The following is a 22,137-nucleotide window of genomic DNA, read 5'->3' as shown; positions in this document are numbered from 1 at the left end:
AAGTCATTTCAACACACTTGGGATCTCCTCCTCTCTCTACTTGTCTTTGGGTTTTAGTAGGAGGAGAGATCCTAAGGAATAACGTTGCCCTGATCCAGACGGTAGAAATCCGGAAAAGCCGAAACTGCCGGAAAAGCCGGAAAAGCCGGAACTGCCAGAAAAGCTGGAAAAGTCGGAACCGCCGGAAAAGCCGGAACTGCCGAAAAAGCCAGAACTGCTGGAAAAGATGGAAAAGCCGGAAAAGCCAGAAATGCCGGAACTGCCTGAAAAGCCGGAACTGCCAGAAAAGCCGGAACTGTCAGAAAAGCCAGAATTGCCAGGATTGCCTGAACTGTTGGGAACAACCGGAATTGCCAGAACTGCCGGGAACAGTCGGAATTGCCAAAACTGCCAGGAACTGCTTGAAACAGCCAGAGCGTCTGTCTCCGAAGGAGAGTAGCATGCAAGGGACAACTAACTAACATTGGGACGGTTGTATGGTACTTAGTAGCAAATACACCAAGCATGCAATGTTATAGCTAGCTTGCAAGGGACAACTAGCATGTAACAACAAGCATGCTAAGGACAACAAGCATGCTAGGGACAACAAGCAAGCAAGGTGCAGCCAACACATAGGTTAGGATGGCAACATGGTGCAACAATGGCAGATAATGCAGTACAGTGATGGGTACAGTCATGATTAATGAAGCGTGATGAGATGCAGCATAGTGATGATGGGTGCAGCATGGTGCAGTGCAGAGAGGTGCAACATGATGACGAAATGCAGCACAACGATAGGTGAAGGAGTCACCTTGGAGATTTAGTTGAAGTAGCATGTCTTCAACTGATCTCATGTATCATCTTCTTAGAGATGATCTATGCTCTTATCTAGATAAGTAAAAGTGTTGACCTCTGTTGTAAACGTACTATCTCTCTCTCTCTTTCTGTTGAACTATTGAAGAACATATAAGAAGAATTGATCAAGGGTTTCCCCAAATTGGGGTTTGTCCCTGACTAGCACCACATCTTGTGTCCTCTTGTCTTGGCTTGTCTTCTGCGATTTATGTTTATGTTCTATCTGCAGTTTACTTTAATGCTGATGTGATTGCTAATCTGGGAAAGATATTGAGCTAACTGTGAAAATTGAAATAAATTGCTCTAAGCATAGAACATACCTAAACTTAACATGGTATGAGAACTGAGGTGAAGACAATGCCCAAGCAAGAGTGAAAGAGAAATCACCGAAGACAGTAGGGAAAGGAAAAAAGGATTAATGGATTCCTCATCCCTCTTCAAATTCACCAAGGGTGAAGTCGAAGCAGAGAATATAATCAGAATGGCGCAGTAGAAGTTTCTGATGGCCTACCTAAAGATCACTTCAATGGGAAGTCCGGATCTAAGGGTGGAAGGAAAGGCAGATGATTTGGTTGTAATAAGTTCGGCCATTATGCAAAGGAGTGTCTGAGGTAGGGACACATCACTTGATGATGATAACAATCATTCCAGGGACATCTTCAATGATTAGAGGAATGACAGGTAATGCATGTCATCAAGGAAACGATCGACTCTTCAGAGAAAGCAAGGAACCCCAGATATGAAGAATCAAATGTTGTTTTTGATAAGATAAAGAAGCGTTATCTTGTATTGGCCCTCTCCTTCAGATTCTTTGGGAATCTGGCTTATTGATTGTAGTGCTTCAAGGCACTTCATCTGATAGAAAGGTGCACTCTCTAATTTGGTAGAGATGGAAACAATCGTGGGATTATACTTGGAGCCGATGCCACCTATCCCAGAAAGAGTGTAGGGAATGTCAGCCCTTAATTGAATGAGGGTAACTTGATTCATTTACATAATCTCTTTTATGTACTTGATCGCAAGAAGAACCTGGTGTCCATCTCAGAAATGGAAGTCAAAGGTTTTAGGGTGGCATTCATCGATGGAAAGGTACGTGTTAAAAAAAAATAGAATTTTCAAAGATGCTTTTCCTCATGGGTTCAGGGTTGGCAATTTGTATCAAGTTACAGGATGGTCCATTGGGGATCATGTCAATTGACATATCGCATCTATAACACCGGAGGTCTACCTATGGGGCCCTACCTGATGTGAGTCAGATGGTGATAGGGATGCTTGAATTCAAGAAGAGCATGAAGGTACATGTCTGAGATGTATCGAAGGAAAATCTTATAAGGGGACCATTCCCCTCATGCAACAGGTCCACAGGTTTGGAACAACCCGAGGATTTTGAGATTCATGATCGGGAATCTCATGTATACAGGTGGAAGAAAGCCCTCTATGGCTTGAAGCAAAACGCCTCGGGCGTAGTATGAGAGTATTGATAGCTGTTTGATGAAGCTGAGATTCACTAGGAGTGAGACCGATCTAAACCATTACCCAAATGTTGTGAATGATATACTGGCACATTACGAGAATGACCTATTTCTGACAAGTGCAGACCCTCTCATTTGTAGAAGTAAGAGGGAGTTGGATTCTGGATGTGGAATGATAAGCTGCAAGCCTGTGACTACCTTGAGGATCTTAACTTTAAGAAGTTATATGGTAGTGATGTCGGACCAGATTTGGGAAATGCCTCTGAGTTTCATAAACTCATTTGCGTTGATGTTCTTGGTGAACTTTCGTCCAAACATATGTTTTGCAATTAGCATGGTGAGCTCATATTTGGTTGAGCCTCACTGGATTGGTGCCAAGAATCTTTTGAGATATCTTCGGGGCACAATCTCTCATGGATTGAGATACACTGTCGGAAATATGAAACTGCATGATTATTCGAATGCTGACTGGGCATGCAATGTGGAGGATCACTAGAGCACTTCTCAGCGTTGGTTGTCTTTGGATTCTGCTTTGATATCATGAATGAGCAGGAAGTAGAAGTCGGTTGCTATAAGCACCACCGAGACCAAATACATAGTTACGAGTATGATCTCGTGTGAAGCTGCATGGTTGCAGTAGCTCTTAAGTGAGTTATTTGTACACATGATGAATACCACTGTGATTCTCTCTGACAACCTGAGGGGGGATTCGATTATTGAGGAATCTCGTATTCGATGATTGCGTTATCTGGGATATGGTAAGTCGATGAGCGAGGAGGCTCCATTGCATTGAGATTGATGTACAGGTCACAAACTTTTTGTGAAAGCCCCGGGGAAAGGTCAAATCTGTGACTTTCTCGAACGACTTGGAGTCATTGAGAGACCTTCTTATAAGGGTCTTGCATGTTGCATGCATTGAGCTCTAGGAGCTCTGGGGGGCTTGGGGTACTTACTGGAGCAACATACGACCACAGGGGAACTCACCCTCCCCTAGTGGTGCGCTATGTACAAGATGACAGGTTCAACCTTCCCCTGTGATACCCCGTGGCGACTGTGGAATAGGATGATTAGTTCTCCTGTGGGCCGGGATGATTAGTTCTCCTGTGGCAACTGTGGAACAGAATGATTAGTTCTCCTATGGGCCGGGATGATTAGTTCTCCCGTGACAACTTTGGAACAGGATGATTAGTTCTTCCGTGGGCCAGGATGATTTGTTTTCCATGGCGACTATGGAACAGGATGATTAGTTCTCCTGTGGGCTAGGATGATTTGTTCTCTGTGGCGACTGTGGAACAGGATGATTAGTTCTCCTGTGGGCCAGGATGATTAGTTCTCCGTGGCATCCACTGACAGGATGATTCGTTCTCGTGGATAGGATGATTAGTTCTCCTGTCGAGGCATCCTACCCATGCAGTCTGGGACTCATGGGAAGTACCTCTCATCTGATCAATGAGCAGGGAAATGAGGATAGGGACCATAGTAGTACTATCGATGGACGCATCGCTGTATCTACCGTACTCCCTATGCTAGGATGACCTCCATTGATCTGGGATCAATGAAACTGATCTGGGATCAGTATGAGTGGTTTGAGACACTCTCTTGTGACATTGATCTGGGATCAATGAAACTGATCTGGGATCAGTATGAGTGGTTTGAGACACTCTCTTGTGATATTGATCTGGGATCAATAAAACTGACTTCGGGTCAGTAAGAGTGATGTGACACACTCTCTTCAGATGAAACTGACTTCGGGTCAGTAGAGAATGGTATGAGACATTCTCGATCAATTCTTCTTCTTCATGGTTCAGCAGAGCAGAGCAAAGTAGAGTAGAGCAGAGCTTAGCAGATCAGAGCAGTGCAGGGCACTGATGGCAGAGATAGTACAGTCGGACATATGGATCAACGGATGGAGTTCTCCCTAGTTGAGAGGGAGTGTTAAAATTGGCAACTAGGGCCAAACTCCATGTGGGTCATCTTATTTATGGTAGCTGATATTTTTCTTGGATCCCTCTCATCGAGAGGTGTAGGATTGATCTAAAGATCATTTGATTTTGATAAGTATTCATGGAGTTATGAATTTATTTGCGTTATAAGACAATTCGTCAAGGTCGGCCAACAACCAAATAAACCCCACATGTGCTCAACGGTTTAGTATAAATAGAGGTGGCCTTCAAGCCATTTCTACACACTTGGGATCTCCTCCTCTCTCTACTTGTATTTGGGTTTTAGTAGGAGGAGAGTTCCTAAGGAATAACGTTGCCCTGATCCAGAGGGCAGAAAGTCAGAAAAGTCGGAACTACCGGAAAAGCTGGAAATGCCGGAAAATACGGAAAAGCCGGAAAAGTCGGAACTACGGAAAAGCCGGAAATGTCGGAAATGCCAGAAAATCTAGAATTGCCAGAAAAGCCGGAAATGTCGGAACTGCCGGAAAAGCCAGAATTGCTGGGACTGTCGGAACTGCTGGGAACAACTAGAACTACCAGAACTGCCGGGAACAACCGAAACTGCCAGAACTGCCGAAACAGCCGGAGCATCTGTCTCTAAAGGAGAGCAACATGCAAGGGACAACTAACTAACATTGGGAGAGTTGTATGGTACTTAGCGGCAAATACACCAAGCATGCAATGTTACAGCTAGCATGCAAGGGACAACTAGCATGCAACACAAACATGCTAAGGACAACAAGCATGCTAGGGACAACAAGCAAGCAAGGGACAACAAGCAAGCAAGGTGTAGCCAACACATAGGTCAGGATGGCAACATGGTGCAGCAATGGCACATAATGTAGTACAGTGATGGGTACAGTCATGATTAATGAAGTGTGATGAGATGCAGCATAGTGATGATGGGTGCAACATGATGACGAAATGCAACACTACGATAGGTGAAGGAGTCACCTTGGAGAATTATTTGAAGTAGCATGTCTTCAACTAATCTCATGTATCATCTTCTTAGAGATGATCTATGCTCTTATCTAGATAAGTCAAAGTGTTGACTTCTGTTGTAAACGTACTCTCTCTCTCTCTCTCTCTCTCTGCTGAACTATTGAAGAACATATAAGAAGAATTGATCAAGGGTTTCCCCACATTAGGGTTTGTCCTTGGCTAGCGCCACATCTTGTGTCCTCTTGTCTTGGCTTGTCTTTTGCGATTTATGTTTATGTTCTATCTGCAGTTTACTTTAATGCTGATGTGATTGCTAATTTGGAAAAGATATTGAGCTAACTGCGAAAATTGAAATAAATTGTTCTAAGCATAGAACATACCTAAACTTAACAACCCTCCAAGACCAAGTCATTCTTCCTTCTTGATGGGCTTTCTTTCCAGCAACCAACTTCGACCTTCTAGCAACTTCTCTGGCAACTTCGACCCCAACAACAATTTTTGCAGCTTCGACCTAGCAGTTTGAGCAACTTCGACCTAATAGCTTCACAACTTCGACCTTGATGCAACTTCAACAACTTCGACCTAACAACTTTACAACTTCAATCTAGAGGCAGCTTCATAGCTTCGACGTAGCTTCACAGCTTCGACCTAGAGGCAGCTTCACAGCTTCGACCTTGCAGCTTCACAGCTTCGACCTTGCAGCTTCACAATTTCGACGTTACAGCTTCACAACAACTTCAAAATTTCGTCTAGCCTAGAAACTGTAGGAACCCTAACGAAAGGGAGAGAGAGAAAGAGAGGCCCAAAAACTTCGATATTGATCTTCTTCTTCCTTTTCGTCCTTTTCCAGCTTCTATCTTGAGGAGATCGAACTTGCTTGAGTGAGTGAGCAAATGAAGTCGAATTCCTTCTTATTTATAGGCTTGAGAGGGGTACAAGTTGCTATCTTGAGGCCGACTTGTCCCTTCATGTTGGCTGACTTGATCTTTGTGCCATGACGAGGTCTTGGAGGGTCTTTTGACTCAATAATTTTTTCTTTACAATATGTAACATGCCCAAATGGGTCTTCAATACATGACAATGACTCAATTGACTTTATGACGAACCTAGAAGCACTCAATGGGTGCCTGACCTTAAAATAATTTTTCCTTCAGCTCGAAAACTATGCCTCAAGAACACAAATAATAAATTTGGTTTCCTCTTTTCATTAAATACATAAAATCATGATTACATATGCCATTCTGAAGACTTAACCTAGTTATATTTTTCAATAGATTTAAGGTGCGAAATCCAAAGAGGAAGTCTAGAAAGGCAAGAAGAAAAGAAGCTGGAGCAAGAAGGAAGAAAAAATGAGTTTTTGGTCAAGGTTTTGCCCTAATTTCTCTCACATGCGAAGACACTGAGATGTTGTGGGGGCTGAAGTTGGAAACCTACTGCAGGTCTGAAATCTTGAAGCTGGGGGCTAAAATTCTGTGTTTGGTATAGTTCTGGAAAGGTTTGACTCTTGTTGAATTGGTTTGACTTTGACCTAATTGAAAGGGCTTCTTGGAGGGCTGACTTGGTGCTAGAGGAGGCTTTGGCCTTGATTTTGGGTCTTGGTTTTCTCATTTGAAGCAGATTCTATAAGAAAAGAAGATATTTTCTGGGTTTTCCCCTTAGAGGGGTTTTGCCTTAGCTTGGAGCCTAATTTCTGTGTCCATTGTTTTTATTGTTCTTGCACTTGATAAGTGTTTGATGAAGATCTAATAAAGAAACAAAAGAAGATAAATAAAATTCACAAGCAATTATTATGATTAAGGAGAAATTGAATTAATAGCTGCCATATTGCATTCTCCAACAAAAAACACCCTACTAGGCTAGGGTGCTCAGCCTAGGAATCTCAAGCCACAAATAAACCATTGAAATGCTTAGAACCATATGAAAATGGGTTCATATGCTAAGCACTCTCGAGAAGTGTAATGACACTCATACCAAGGTGTAATGCACATGTAAAGTATGGCCTAGAGTGCTAGGGTGCTTATCATCTATGCATCATGTATCACCAATGATGTTTGAACTTTGAACCATGTCCCATCACCTAGTCATGTGATGAATAGAACAACATACAGAAAGTTGTGCTTGAGAAGTGCTCTATTATAGTAGACTACCATCCACTAAAAGCATGCCATGCCACTATGATCCATCAAAATCACTAGGGTGCTCCATACAAGAACCGTGTCATTAGCAATAAAAGGTCTAGATTTCCCATACAAATGTGCACAGTGGAGCAAGTATATCAAGAGCAGCACCATGATGCTAAGATGAATCATATGAGGTTACAGGTAGCAAGCATCTCATCAAATATATACCAAGAGGGCGGTCCATCAATCAAAAGCATGGAATATATCCAAGCCCATTTCAATGACAACTGTAAACTCTATCTCATTTTGTTTGACATTTGGCTGCTTATTGGCAGATATACGTCTTGGTAGATTATTTTATTGTTTTGGTGAATTGATCACTTTGATGAGGGTTGATTGACTGTACTTTGCAGTCATTGTATATTCAGTACTGTATAACTTGAAGTAAGATATCATTTTATACACTTTTTTTAAAATTACATTTCCATTTTAGTGTATATCATGTTTTCTTGAGTTAGTGTTATTTTGAAAAAAATGATCATTACACAGCTTATGATGGATGCTTTTTTGCGTTGTAAGGCTAAATTTTACTGTAAATGATCACCTGCTTTTTATTAGTTTTTTGAAAGTGTTTTATGTGGGGTTAAGTATCAAATTGTAGGCTGTTTGTCGATTCACTAGAATACTTCTTTTTTTTTTTTTAATTTTCTTCGAAATTATACTTTTTTTTGTCACTGTATATAACTGTGTTGGGAGCATTTTATTTCCTCAGCTACATTAATTATTCACGGACCAGGAGATTGCAATTTCTACAATTTTAGTTATCTAATTAAAGATCAATAATCGTGCTATGGGTTTAGTTATCTGATTAAGATCAATCATTGTGGATGCAGGAAAGGAATTAGCAAATAGCATCATATCCAACAGGCTCGCAGCATGTGTCAATCAAATTCCTGGTTGGTAGTTGATTACTTTGTTGAGACTGCGTTTATGTGTATTCTTTATTGTATTGGACTTTTTGAAGCTTTGTCTTGGACTTGTTCATTTGTCATGAACTTTTTCCCATAAGATAGTTTTTCCATGAACTTACCATATGTGGAATTTATTTGATTGTTTTGATTAAATAAAATTACTAGGATTTACCGTTTAGAATGCATAAAATAGAATAAGCATTTGGAAAAAAGAAATATAGGAGACATATTATTAGATTTGGCCACACAGGAAATGTAGAAAGAAAAAAATAAATATAGGAAGAAAATTTACTTGATATCTTTTTAAATTCCTGTTTCTCTTTTACATTGAATGTATGTGACAGAGATGAAGAGGTTACATAACTTGATGGCAATTAGGATTAAATCAGCAAGGATCTGGAAAAAAGAAAAAATTGTAAAAAATGGTAAAAATAGACAAAATAGACAAAAAATCGGCAAAATAAAAAAAATACAAAAAAAATTCATTTTTTCCATTTTTTTTTAGTATCTAAAGCATCGATGACATAAAATAAATGCATTGGCACATAAATATGAAAAGAGAACTAATATATAAGGTGCGTAATATGTCTAGTGCTACATCACACATAACAGTGAATCATGTCTTGAATCTTGAGTCCTGACTCAACCTCAAAATATCAACAAAAAACATAATAATGTATTTCATATCATGATTCATATACAATGAAATGAACAACTAAGTAACTAATGATTTCCTTTGCCCCTCTTGCAAGAAAATTTAATGGCTTTCCTTCTAAATGAAGAAGGCCTTCGGGCTGGCATTTCACTCTGATGTCTTCTAGAAGCTGAAGAACTAGGAGCCAAAGGAGGTAGACCACGTCCTATACTAGTGACTATGGTAGGTGGTGTCACCTTCTCCTCCTCCCTTGCAACTGCTACCCTTTCCACTACCTCCTCCTCTAATCAATCAGGAGCCGGTTCCATGATAGGCCTCTTGGCCTCAACCCTCCATGCAAAAGTGGTGTCAATCCCATCCAATGAGATGGCCTCCCACGTCAGGTATCCTCTTAAGTTGCCTCACCCACATTCAAATATTGTAGTAAACGTAGACCATGTCATTAGGGCACTGTGACTCCAACTTGTACAAGGGTCATAAATTATAAATTAATATTTATAAAAATAATAAATTATTTTTTTATTATTTAATGAATTCAAAAAATTATTTGGAATTTTTTAAACCTATTGTGCTTCTTGGTGTGTATTTTTCAAATAAACTTCAGTTGCGCAGGCATCCGGAGGAGCTACATATTTGGCTGAGCACTTGAATGACAAGCTTGTAGAGATCGGGTACTCCACCACCATAGCTTTTCAACCACACATCTACAACAAATAAGAGAAACATAAGAAAAAATTGAAATTTGAAAGTTGAAGCAAAATATGAAGAGACAATGAAATTTGAAAATTGAAACAAACTAAAGCTTACCTGGCATTTTGGTTGTCCTATCATGGATAACCATGTCAAAGCTAAAATGTGTCACCTTCCATCCTATATATCTCCATTTCTTTAGAAATTTCTGCACGTTTCGCTGGAGATGGCACCATCTTTTGAACACAAGTAAAGAATCCATCCATGACCTCAACATCAAATATGAAACCATAGGAGTAAGAAAATGCGGGGTTCAGGTAGATCCTTGCAACATGAATGGGATGATGGAATGTATTGTTCCATCGCTCATTAATCATTCTCCATATCTGTTGTTGTTTCCCAAACCCCTCGCCCCCCTTATCATCATGATTGCTGCGAATGGATTCTTTGGCCCTATCCATGGCCTCATATAAGTAGCCCATTGCAGTCTTGTCTCCATCAACTAATCGAAAAGCCTTTACCTGTAATATTCCTAATTGGAATTTAACAGCTAATACCAAGCAATGGGCTAGGAACAATAAATAAACTAGAACTCATACATAATAGTTAAAACACCAAAATGTCCAGCAACACAATTGGAGCCATTTCATTAGTTTTATGACAAACGAGTACATAAAATGAGTTGAAGTTTTGGAACCTGGGCTTGCTATGCAAGCTATGTAAACCCCATGTAGTAAAACTCCGATCTGGAGGAAATACTGACCCAAACTGATACTACGTACTCCCCAGAAAATTACTACTACTGCTGCGGTAATGGGACTGAAGATTCTGCCTTGAAGAATGCTCGGATCACCTTGAAATTACAGCCACGGACTCCCCTCCAAAACCCCAGAAATACCCAGAAAGGGTTTGGCCCAACTCCAAGCCAAAACTAAGCCCACCAAGTGATGCAGATTCCCTAGCTAACTAGCAATTCGCCTTGCTATAAGAATGAGGATTTACGGCTTGAATATTGCCCAAAAAATTCTATAAAATTAGCTGGAGACTCCTCTCAATAAACCCACAAAAACCCAGAAAGGGTTTGGGTTGAATCCAACATGCCTTGGTGACCCCAAGAAATGTGTATGGTTCTAACTAGCTGGAAAAACGCCCTGTAGAAAGAATTATGCTGTAGAAGGCCAATCAATTACTGGAAAAATCTCCTCCAACCCCTGCAAATCACTCCTCCAAGCCTCTTTATTTCTCCTTAGCCTGAACTCCCCAAATCTCCTTGTCAAAATGTTTGCACAGTAGCTGTCCAGAAACCCCTGAAATAGATAAATTCGGCCCTCCAAAATGCAGCACTCTTGGCCCTGCAAATCACCAAGGAAAAACTCGCCCTCCCTATGGATAAATCTCTGCAAATTCTTTGACCAAAACTCCACTGTTTGCTAGCTTCTATTAGCCCCTACGAATTTCCTTCTGCGTCCTAAGAGAAGCAAACTCCAGCTGGAAATGGTTTGCAATGTAGCTCTTAGAGAAGCCCTGAGATGGACTCCTTCTTACTCCCCTAGGGTGACACTCGAAGTTCACCGAAGGTAGAGGTGGAATTCCCGCTTGGAAATTCCTTGTGTTGAACAACACAGTTGTCTTGGCTAAGCAGCTCAAGAGAACTAATGTTGAAATTGTAAAATGACCAAAGATAATCCACAAAATGAGTCCATCCTCCTTTTATAATTTCTCCTCATGCCTCTAAACTCCATTTTTTTAATATTATTTTATTGTTGGGGGCCATTTTTCACTAAGTCACTTTTACCATCATTTGATAAAATAATAATTTGCTGCTATTCTCCGATAAAATAATACTAGCCACCTTTCTCGAATAATATTTTCCCCTTTTTAATTAATTTCACTAAAATTGGGCAAATTTCCTTAGTGATTCCCATGCTCACAAAATTGGGGATATTACAGTCCTCCTCGCCAAAAATTGCTTGTCCTCAAGCAATGCTCGAACAAGTGCTCTCTCTCTTCGTTGACCAAACTGTCACTGCAAACAATACCGGGGTCCCAAATGTGCCATTGAGTCACCTTGAATCCTTGCACCATCTTGTCATAAATGAATCCCTCGATACTAGGGTCCCATGCTAATCTCAAAAAGATGCCACCATGTCGACGCTGCACCACTCTGATTACAATTGACTGCCCATCATGCGCATATCATATCCTCCTCTCCTGGAACCCAGTGGTGAAATACTGACAAATGCCAAATACATCCTGCCCAGGCATCTCCATGATGCCAAAGCCTACCCATCCAAAGCTAACCCCGAACCTGTGTAGCAACAGGGAAAGCCTACCTCGCCATATGATGAAGGCCTCTGCGAACCCCCATGTGTCAACCCAAGAGTGAACTAGATCACTCTTTGCCATGACTCTCCTCATCATGAGACTGAGTGATCTACCAATCAACTGAATCCCCAAATCCCATAGCCAGACCTGCTGCGACATAGCTCTAACAACTGTTGGAATCCATCCGTACCTCATCTCTAGTCCCTACATGCAATCAATATATATGCTCCATATATCATGAACTAATCTGATGCATGCTAAACTACGTTGTGCTTGCCACTGTGTAGTACTGATGACAGCTGGAAACCATATGTGCCAAATAGCTACCCCTTGAATGCAACCAATAGATGGGTTTCCGATACTCGCAATTGACTCAATGTATGTGGATCCATCCTGCTCCTGCCAACCATCACCACTAAGTCTGTCATCCACCCTCTCGATAATGTGCCAATACAATGTCTGGAGCCTGGACACCCACTGGAAAACTGCCTCAATCATACACAGTATCCTCTGCTCATGTAGGATCCCGACATGCCCTGTGGAAAGAGTGGCACATGTCTCCCCTGTGACCAGCTCCCTAGGTGTAGGCTCAGTGATGAACGATATGCCACCCCTGCAGAAGATCACCTCATCTCCCAGCCTATGGCTGTCAACTCGCGCACCGACCCTGCTCCTCCACTGGAGAATATCTATCGTGCCCCTGAGGCACTAAATCTCATAGCGTCGTCTCAAGAAAATCCCCCAAGTCTTGCTATCCACACTATGGGTCTGGATCAAACACAACAAGGCTCCCCTCAACTGCACGTGGTGCCAACGAGTGGAAGATGCATGGGTTCCGATGGGTATGATCAAGAACCCGTGTGGATGCTCCCGACCCATCCCATGATTGATCTGCTCTCCCAACTTGGGTATGTCCACCCCAATGACATGCCTGACATCCTCGTCAAGGAATCTCCCTGCTAGTAGCACTCCCTCAGTCCGCAGTGCAACCCCACACACTACTGCATATAACCATGTATCCTCGTGTCCCCTGGCATACAACTGCACCCAATCACACATCTTTGTGCACTGTCAGACCTTGCTACATGCTGTTGCATCATCTTGGATCAACTGGTATCCCTCTTGTATCGATGTGTCCATCACTCTATGAGGTAATGCACTAAGATGTGAACCGCTCCTCCTACACCACGATGCAACCCTACACACCACTGTGCACCACTGCACACCTTTGTGCTCCTTCACATACTGTTGTGGATTGCTGCATACCCCTATACACCACTGGATATCAAGGTTTAAGACTGAGTCCATAGGCATCATCCCGCATCCTGTCAGAGTCGCTATCTCTACTACCACTCCGTTTATAAGCCTTCCACGATGTGAGTTGTATCTCCTCATCTGCCCAGATAGACCTAAGCGGCCTAACTCCTCACATGCTAACGTGAATAACACTACTGAGCCTATCCTCAGTAGCTCTCGTGTCCAATATACCAGTGGGAGAACACCTTCTCCATACAATATCTTGTTTTGTGGCTTGCCGATGCCACGTCCTCCTAACAACTCCTGCTAGAGTAGGCTAATCATCCTACAATCCCATGTACGCCCAACATGCCATGACAACTCATGAAATTTGCCTGCTCCCTTGTCAATCCATCCTGTCACTAGTGTTGTCAAGAACTCTGCTAGGGATATGAAACAGTGAGTGTGCCCAACCGCCGAGTCCATAATGCAGCTACTACCATAACCTACCGACTCCACGATGTGATGGAGAATCCAATCTGGATCCCAACAACAATCTGGCACTCTAGCCCCTCTGGTAATCCACAACCTCTACTAAATTGTGGCCATGGATGTATCTAACCTCCTAACCAGCTCCACTGGATACCAACTCAATATCTCTCGCCATCCAACACCAAGAGAGGGATCGAATGCGCAAACAACCATACATGAAACCAGTCGCCCATCCTGCAAATATTGCTCCATGTGTAGCTCATGTCGCCTCATCCAGTGTTGCGGGGGAGCGCCCCCCCCCCCTCGCTCCCGCTCCCGATCCGCGCTCCGGGCGGGAGCGGGTCGGGAGCGCGCTCCCTAAAAAAAATTTCGCTCCCTGCCTTTTCGGGAGCGTTTTGCCTTTTTTGCATTTTTTTTTTTGTAGTAATGTTCGAAATGCAATATTTTTTGAAAGAAACAAATAGTTTTTGAGTGGGGCAACTTAATGATCAAGTCTAGATCCTAGTATTGATATGCTATTCATGGTAATGTTAAATTCTTAAAGTAAAAGTGACATTTTCTTTAATTTTCATTTTCATCCTTTTACTTAAATTTTTAACATTACCATGAAATGACTCAGGATGTTTGAGAGTGGTTTCGTCCTCATTGGATTTCATATGGAGAAAGTAGAATTTTAGATTTCATTCAAAATCCAGCAGACTTATCAGTTTTTCAGGATTTCAGGATTGGGGGATTGCAATGTTTCCATTGAATTTTGTCATGTATTAGGGTATGGAACTCGTATTTAATCAAGAGTACCAATCCCTCTATGTACCTTGATGTTAGTGACATTGGTTGTCGAACTCCTCTATCATGACCCTTCTAAAAATGTACGCATCACTCAAACAAAATCTTGACTTGACATGCTATGCTTTTTCTATCTTATGTTAATGCTTAGAGGGTGATATTAATGACAAAGATCCCTATACAGATACAAAGGTAATGACAAAGATACCTCTGGATATTAATGCTTGGAGGGTGATATTAATGACAAAGATCTTGATTTTGCAACAAGACTAAAAAATTAGACATTTCTCGTGGTGGCAAGAGGCCCAAGCATAAGAAATAGATAATAGATTTACTTCTCTTCTCTAGTTTCTAGTAGCTTTTATAACTATTGACTCTTTCATATTTATTATGATATTTTTTAAAACAATATATGACAATTTAAGTTTGAAGTTGGCAATTATAACTCATTAGTAATGAATTATGAATATGATGCTTCATGAAAGTTGAAAGTTGTTTCATTTCGTTTCATTTTATAACATTTCATTTCATGTTAGATATTATTTGTTGTAATGGTTACACTTAGCTTACAAGTACAACTTTGGTGATCAATGATGATAAATGTTATATATTGAATTTTGAAAGCTTGAAACTTTAAGATTGATGAATCATGAGACTCAATATGTTGTATGTTACTATGTTACTAACTTGCGGACGTGGTTGATGAATATTATAACTTCTAGATGATTGTTGTTATATGGTTCAATCTATGCTTTTTTATGTTTTTTTATATCTAATTCATCATTCTACATGTTTTTGTTGACATATATGTATCAAAAATTAAAAAATATATATATTTTTAAAAAATCGCTCCAGGATTCGCTCCCAAACCGGGAGCTTCTGAAAATGGTCGCTCCTGCTCCGGCTTCCGCTCCCGCTCCCCGCTTCCGCTCCCGCTCCCAAGTAACATTGGCCTCATCAAACTGACCTCGTCGGTACATAAAATCTGTCGGGGTAATTCCGTTGACTTGTGGTAGCATCGGATGTGCTCTAGCCATGAAATTTAGTGGAGAGGTTGGGGCACATGAGATCTCCAATACCCAGAAAGGGTTTGGGCATCTTCTAAACAGATAAGGAGATATTAAAATAATTAATATTTTTAATGGAGTCCCTAAGTCTAAACTTAGGGAAAATAAAATATTAATGTGCATTAATATGAATCTGTGTTAGAGTGGTCCAAAAGACATGGATCAAGGCAGATCTAATTTTAGCCGTTGATTAGGGACTTAATCTTGGCCGTTGAGATGTCAACAGGAAAAGTATAAGAGGAGGCTTGAGGGTCACTTGGAGAACACACTAGATGATCAGTCATTCTATTCTCTAGAGCGGGGTTTGCTAAGAGAAATACAATAAGTGATCGGGAGAGCAACTGAGGGGCATTGAGTACAGAGAAACAGAGAAGGCAGAGATTGTGTCGGGAGAGCAGCGCAACAACCAAGGAGGGTGACATAGAGCCAGCAAGGGCTCACACAGGGCCACGCAGAGGCAGCCAAGTGCTGCGCAGAGCACTAGAGGGGCTAGCGCAGCTGATGCAGAGGCTCCCAGAGCTAACGTAGGGCCTCCTGGGGCTGATATAGGCCTAGAAAGGCTGACGCAGGGCCAGCGTGAGACAGAGAGGGGCTGACGCAGTCCAGATTGGGCAGACGCTGGGGTTGCAGAGCAGTTTTGTGCTAAGGAACTGCCGGAAGGATTTTCTGGGGTTTCAGCCAGGAGATTTCTCTCAAACTGTGAGGTATAGCTGCTAAGGAAATTCTCTGTTGGGTAGGCCAGTTTCGGCACCCAGATTGTACTCTGATATTGCTTAATAAGAAAACCCTTAGATAGCTGCACTGGTTTTCCCACATTGGGTTTTTCCGGGGACATTGGTCCAAAAATAATGGTGTCATGTGGTGTGTTTGTTATTATTTCTTTTAGTTGCTGATCTGTAATATGTTGAGCATGCACTGGTGTTTATTTTTAGTATTTACTCTGTAAATAACTTGTTAAAGAAAAATAACAAGTAGGTAGGAATAAATTAGAAAATGTGCATGAAGGGTTTCTAAACGAAGTAAACTTAGAAACTTAAACATGGTATCAGAGCGTGATTGCAGATCACAGGAGGACTAAAAGACATCAACCGAGCAGAGCAATAGCGACAAAAAACTATTGTCCCGAGGTGACAGAAGCTGTTTCTAGCAGCGCAGAAGCCAAGAAGTGTGACGCAGAGCCAACCAGAGCCATGTAGAAGAAGCTGGGAGCTGCGCAGAGCCTTAGAGAGGCCAATGTGGCTGATGCAGAGGGCCAGAGGGCTGACGCAGGGCATCCCAGGGCTGACGCAAAGCCAGCGTGAGGCAGAGAGGGGCTGACAAAGTTCACAGGGAGGCAGTTGCTGGAGTCTAGAAGGCTGCAAAGATATTGCAGAGTGGAGTTGGTGAGGTATTGTAGTTAGAACAGTACCTGATAGAGCAAGGCCAGAGTTGTTACCGAAGGTTTCTAGTCGAGGAACCTGGATCAGCAGTGCAGTTGCACAAGACGATCAGAGTAGGGGGCATCTCGACAAGCGGCAGAAGGACTTCCAAGAGGGAAATTAGAACTCAGAGGGAGTCCAGAAGTGAACTTCCAGACGGGAAGTAGAGACTCAGAGGAGTCGAACAGAGAACTTCTAGGAGGGAAGTAGAGGAGCGTCATGGCACTACACGGGGTAAAAGACCAAGATAGATTGGACGGAGCATCGAACTTTGCAGTCTGAAAGGCCATAATCTTATCAGTGCTTGAGAGGAATCGTGTCAAGAACTTCGCCTTGAAGATTATAGCTATCCCAGTCGACCCAAATGATAATGACAAGTACGAAGAGGTGATGGTGAGGGCCAAGTGCATTATCCTTGACGGGGTCAAGGATTATGTGGTACCACATATAGTTGACAAGGAAACGACAATTGAGATGTGGGAGGCTCTCAAGAACCTGTACCAACATACTTCTCTGCAGAGAAGAATGCTGCTCGAGAACTAGATGAGGTCGTGTCAGATGAAGAAGGGTCAATCGATTGACACCTTCCTTGGAGGACTGAATGAGGTTCGAGACGAGTTCACTGCTATAAGAGCGACACTGGATCATGAGCTTATGGTGAGGACAGCTCTGAATGCTGTCTTAGAAGATTGGGAAGTGTTTTTCCAGAGTATCCTGGGCAGAGGGACTCTCCTACCTTGGGACGAGATGTGGGCAGCTCTTTGCCAGGAAGAGGGCAGACGGCAGTCGAAGATAGGTAGCAGCAACAAAGGGATCAAGGTCAAGCAGGAGGAGGAGGATGTGGCCCTAGCATTTGCGGGAAAGCAGGAGAAGCAGAAGAAGAAAGATCTCTCCAATATCAAGTGCTTCCACTGTGGGGAGATGGGTCATTATGCGACCCAGTGCCCAAGGAAGAAGAGTAAAGGAGAGTCTTCCGAGACTAAGGCAGCGCCAACACAGGTAGAGAAGGAGGTTTTGACAGACGATGACTATGCCATGAGTGCACACGCGCCACTTGAGTGGAAGTGGGGAGACATCGAGCTGTAGTCAGATGGACTACAGGCGATGACTGTGCGATGAGTGCACACACGCCACTTGAGTGGAAGTGGGGAGACATCAAGCTGTAGTAAAATGGACTACAGGCGATGAGGGGCAGGATCCTTGAGGTACCCAGCCTCTTGGATTAGACCTTGCTACGGGAGCCCCGATGAGGAGTAGCAGGACTGGCTGGGTAGGTAGAGACAAATGCGGATGGAGCGGCAGAGGGAGCTACAGTGCAGGAGTCCCAAGACAGTGCAGAGCTAGCAGGCTGCAGTAGTGCGAGAGGCACAGGAGTGTTGCACCAGTGCAAGACGACACAGAGAGGTGTGCAACAATGCGAGATGCAGGGAGTTGTTGCAGCAACGCAGAGGTCAGAGAGAGGGAGCACTTGTTAGCGGCGGAGGGAGCTTCAGCATCGGTGGGTGTTTCTAGCCCAACAGGGAGGTCAGTTGGGAGATCAATTACTTACTTCTCAGTAACTGAGTTGCAATGCAACAGTGGGCAGCACGATGCAACATGATGAGAGGAGGTGTAGTGCAGATGCAGTGCTGGGAGGAAGGGCCAACAACAACATGGATGCAGAGGGAGCTATCGTATAGATGCAACAATGGCAGTGGTAGAACCATGGGCAGCAGTACAGGAGGCAACAGTGTAGAGGATGTTGGGCAGGAAGGCCTAGCATCAGCACAGGTACCGATGTCGGATGATCAGAGTAATACTCAGTGAGGAGTATTGCTAGAGCACAGTCCTCGCTAAGAGGGAGTGCTGATTTGGGGTAGCATTGGATGTGCTCTAGCCACGAAATTTGATGGAGAGGTTGGGGCACATGAGATCTCCAATACCCAGAAAGGGTTTGGGCAGATTCTAAACAGATCAGGAGATATTAAAATAATTAATATTTTTAATAGAGTCCCTAAGTCTAAACTTTAGGGAAAATAAAACATTAATGTGTATTAATATGAATCTGTGTTAGAGTGGTCCAAAAGACATGGATCAAGCCAGATCTAATCTTAGCAATTGATTAGGGACTTAATCTCGGCTTTTGAGATGTCAACAAGAAAAGTATAAGAGGAGGCTTTAGGGTCACTTGGAGAACACACCAGATGATCAATCATTTTATTCTCTAGAACGGGTTTGCGAAGAGAGATAGAATTAGTGATCGGGAGAGCAGCTGAGGGGCATTGAGTACAGAGAAACAGAGAAGGCAGAGATTGTGCCAGGAGAGAAGCGTAGCAGCCAAGGAGGGTGACGCAGAGCCAGCAAGGGCTCAAACAGAGGCAGCCAAGTGCTGCACAGAGCACCGGAGGGGCCAACGTAGTTGACGCAGGGCCTCCTGGGGTTGATATAGGCCTAGAAAGGCTGACGCAGGGCCAGCGTGAGACAGAGAGGGGCTGACATAGTCCAGATTGGGCAGACGCTAGGGTTGCAGAGCAGTTTTGTGCTGAGGAACTGTCGGAAGGAATTTCTGGGGTTTCAGCCAGGATATTTCTCTCATACTATGAGGTATAGCTACTAAGGAAATTCTTTGTTGGGTAGGCCAGTTTCGGCACCCAGATTGTACTCTGATATTGTTTAATAAGAAAACCCTCAGATCGCTGCACCGGTTTTCCCACATTGGGTTTTTCCGGGGACATTGGTCAAAAAATAGTGGTGTCATGTGGTGTGTTTGTTCTTGTTTCTTTTAGTTGCTGATCTATAATATGTTGAGCATGCACTGTTGTTTATTTTTAGTATTTACTTTGTAAATAGCTTGTTAAAGAAAAATAACAAGTAGGTAGGAATAAATCAGAAAAAGTGCATGAAGGGTTTCTAAACTAAGTAAACTTGGAAACTTCAACAAATTCTGCACGTCCCTCTCCGCTGTGCAGAGGTAACCTAGCAATGCTGCAAGTCCCATCTATATAAGCTCAAAGAGAGCTATTGTTTGGAGGTATTGTGGCTCTGGTGACGATTTGTACATCTGTATGCTCTAAATCGGTGGCTGGACCAAAAGATGATTGCTCGTCCTCCTCCAACATGGGCTCTATATGGGTCACAAAATTCCCCTCCATAACTAGCTCACATTCCTCTATGTATTCTCCATGCTGCTGTAGGTGGTCACCGTCAGGGAACTCAGTCGTGGCTCTAGGTACCTCTATGTATCCTAGCATTGAAGGAAATGTAACTAGGCTAGGACTTCATAAATGTAATTTTGATATTTGTACTTATTCAAGAAAAGAGAAATTATTTTGATATTATTTGTGAATGCGTTTCTTGCTCATTGGAAATAGGTCAAACACATTTTGAAGTGCTTCTAGAGAGTCAAAGTCAAAATGTAATTATGATGAGACCCTTTGAGGGCATGTTACATCATGTATGTCAATGTACAAGGTCATGGGAACATCTCCAAGAAAAGTCAAATCCTCTCCTAGCATCAACGAAGTCTCCAAGCAGCAAAACGATGAATAAAAGTTGAATTATAGTGCAAACTGTAAGTCGACCTAATGGACAGTCATGTCGGCTTGAAGAGGAGGGACATACCTCTATTTATAGAGGTTGTCCACTCCTCAAAAGCACAACGAACTATCTCTGAAATCCGCAAGCAAAAGAAGACTAAGAAGGATGAAGAAAAGACAAGATAAAAGGTCTAACAAGGCAGCGAAGAGAAGAGGAAGAACATCGAAGATTGAGACGCTGTTTCTAGGGTTTATACAGTCACATGTGCAAAGGAATAAGGGACAGTCTGCGGCTACATCAACAGTAATATTACAGTGATATATTTTCTATTGTTTGGGCTAGTAACTAGGCCTACAAAGGCCTCCTACTCCAGCGTGGAAGGAAGACTCTCAAGTGAAGGAAAGAAGGGCATGTGAACCTAGTGATCCTCCCCCACGTGCGAAGACTAGGGCTGTAGTGCTGTCACACTCAGCCTACTACCATACATCAAAAAGAACTCGGATGACCTAGAGGAGTGAATATCCTTAGGTGAAGGATATCACTAAGTAGAAGTATCTCTCCTAGAAGACCTACTTACTATAGAAGGAAGAACGAAGTGCCAGAAGAAGGAGCAGAGTGCCGAAAGACAAAGTTCCATGTGCCGGAATTTATAGTGCAGAAAGAGGAAGGATTTGACTTGTGCTTGGAGGATCCTATAGTCAAGGGTCTAGGGTTTGGCAGTTGTTCAAATAAGAAGCTTCAATAAGAGAAAACTTACAAAGGGTTTTCCTCTCAAGAGTGGAGAGGTTTTGTCCCTGGCAGAGAGCCAAACTTTGTGTTCTTGTTATTTTGTTTTGGTAGCAGTTTGATGAAGTACACACATATGCACTAATAAGAAGAAGAAGAAGCATAAGCTAACAAGAAAAGTAAAAAGACTCCACAAATTGTTATCAAGTAACAAAGAATCATCACAACACTACTTTTCCCTAGATTCTTCAACATGGTATCAGAGGGTAGGTGACACATCAAGGAAAGGGCAACTCAAGAACACTCATCAAAAGAAGCATCTACAAAGTTGAAGCATCAAGCATAGAAGTCTCAACCACTTCAAGGACAAGAAGGGTCTACAATCCATCATTCACCAAGGAGGTCTACAAAGCTAGAAGAAGAGCCTTACATAAAGGCACCTACAAAGAAGAGCAGATTGGAGTAGGACCTACATCAAGCTACAAGTCATCAAGCAAATCTCATCATCAAGCAAGTCCACTTGAAGAAGGCAACTTGAAGAGCATCAAGATCCAGGGAAGACAAGAAGAAGAAGAAGCATAATCTAACAAGAAAATTAAAAAGACTCCACAAATTGTTATCAAGTAACGAAGAATCATCACAACACTACTTTGCCCTAGATTCTTCAATATGGTATCAGAGCGTAGGTGACACATCAAAAAAAGGGAAACTCAAGAAAACTCATCAAAAGAAGCATCTACAAAGTTGAAGCATCAAGCATAGAAGTCTCAACCACTTTAAGGACAAGAAGGGTCTACAATCCATCATTCACCAAGGAGGTCTACAAAGCTAGAAGAAGAGTCTTACATAAAGGCACCTACAAAGAAGAGCAGATTGCAGCAAAACCTACATCAAACCACAAGTCATCAAGCAAATCTCATCATCAAGCAAGTCCACTTGAAGAG

The 22,137-nt window shown here is 42.5% G+C and overlaps 1 protein-coding gene across 4 annotated transcripts in view; it reads left to right on the top strand.

Moving 5' to 3' along the window:
- LOC149231557 (uncharacterized) overlaps nucleotides 1-22,137 on the top strand; it is a 311,618-nt gene that overhangs the window by 125,628 nt on the left and 163,853 nt on the right. For all 4 annotated transcript variants that reach the window (XM_089376320.1, XM_089376319.1, XM_089376318.1 and 1 more), the window contains one exon: nucleotides 8,205-8,267. In XM_089376320.1, coding sequence (XP_089232446.1) covers nucleotides 8,205-8,267 — 63 coding nt within the window. The remainder of the gene's footprint in view (nucleotides 1-8,204; nucleotides 8,268-22,137) is intronic.

Source organism: Pinus tabuliformis, chromosome J (genome assembly GCF_031772625.1).
Source record: "Pinus tabuliformis cultivar Carrire ecotype Pingquan chromosome J, CPIR1, whole genome shotgun sequence".
Lineage (NCBI taxonomy): Eukaryota > Viridiplantae > Streptophyta > Pinopsida > Pinales > Pinaceae > Pinus > Pinus tabuliformis.
The sequence above is the reverse complement of the archived record's forward strand: the minus strand, read 5'-3'. Positions and strand labels throughout refer to the sequence as shown.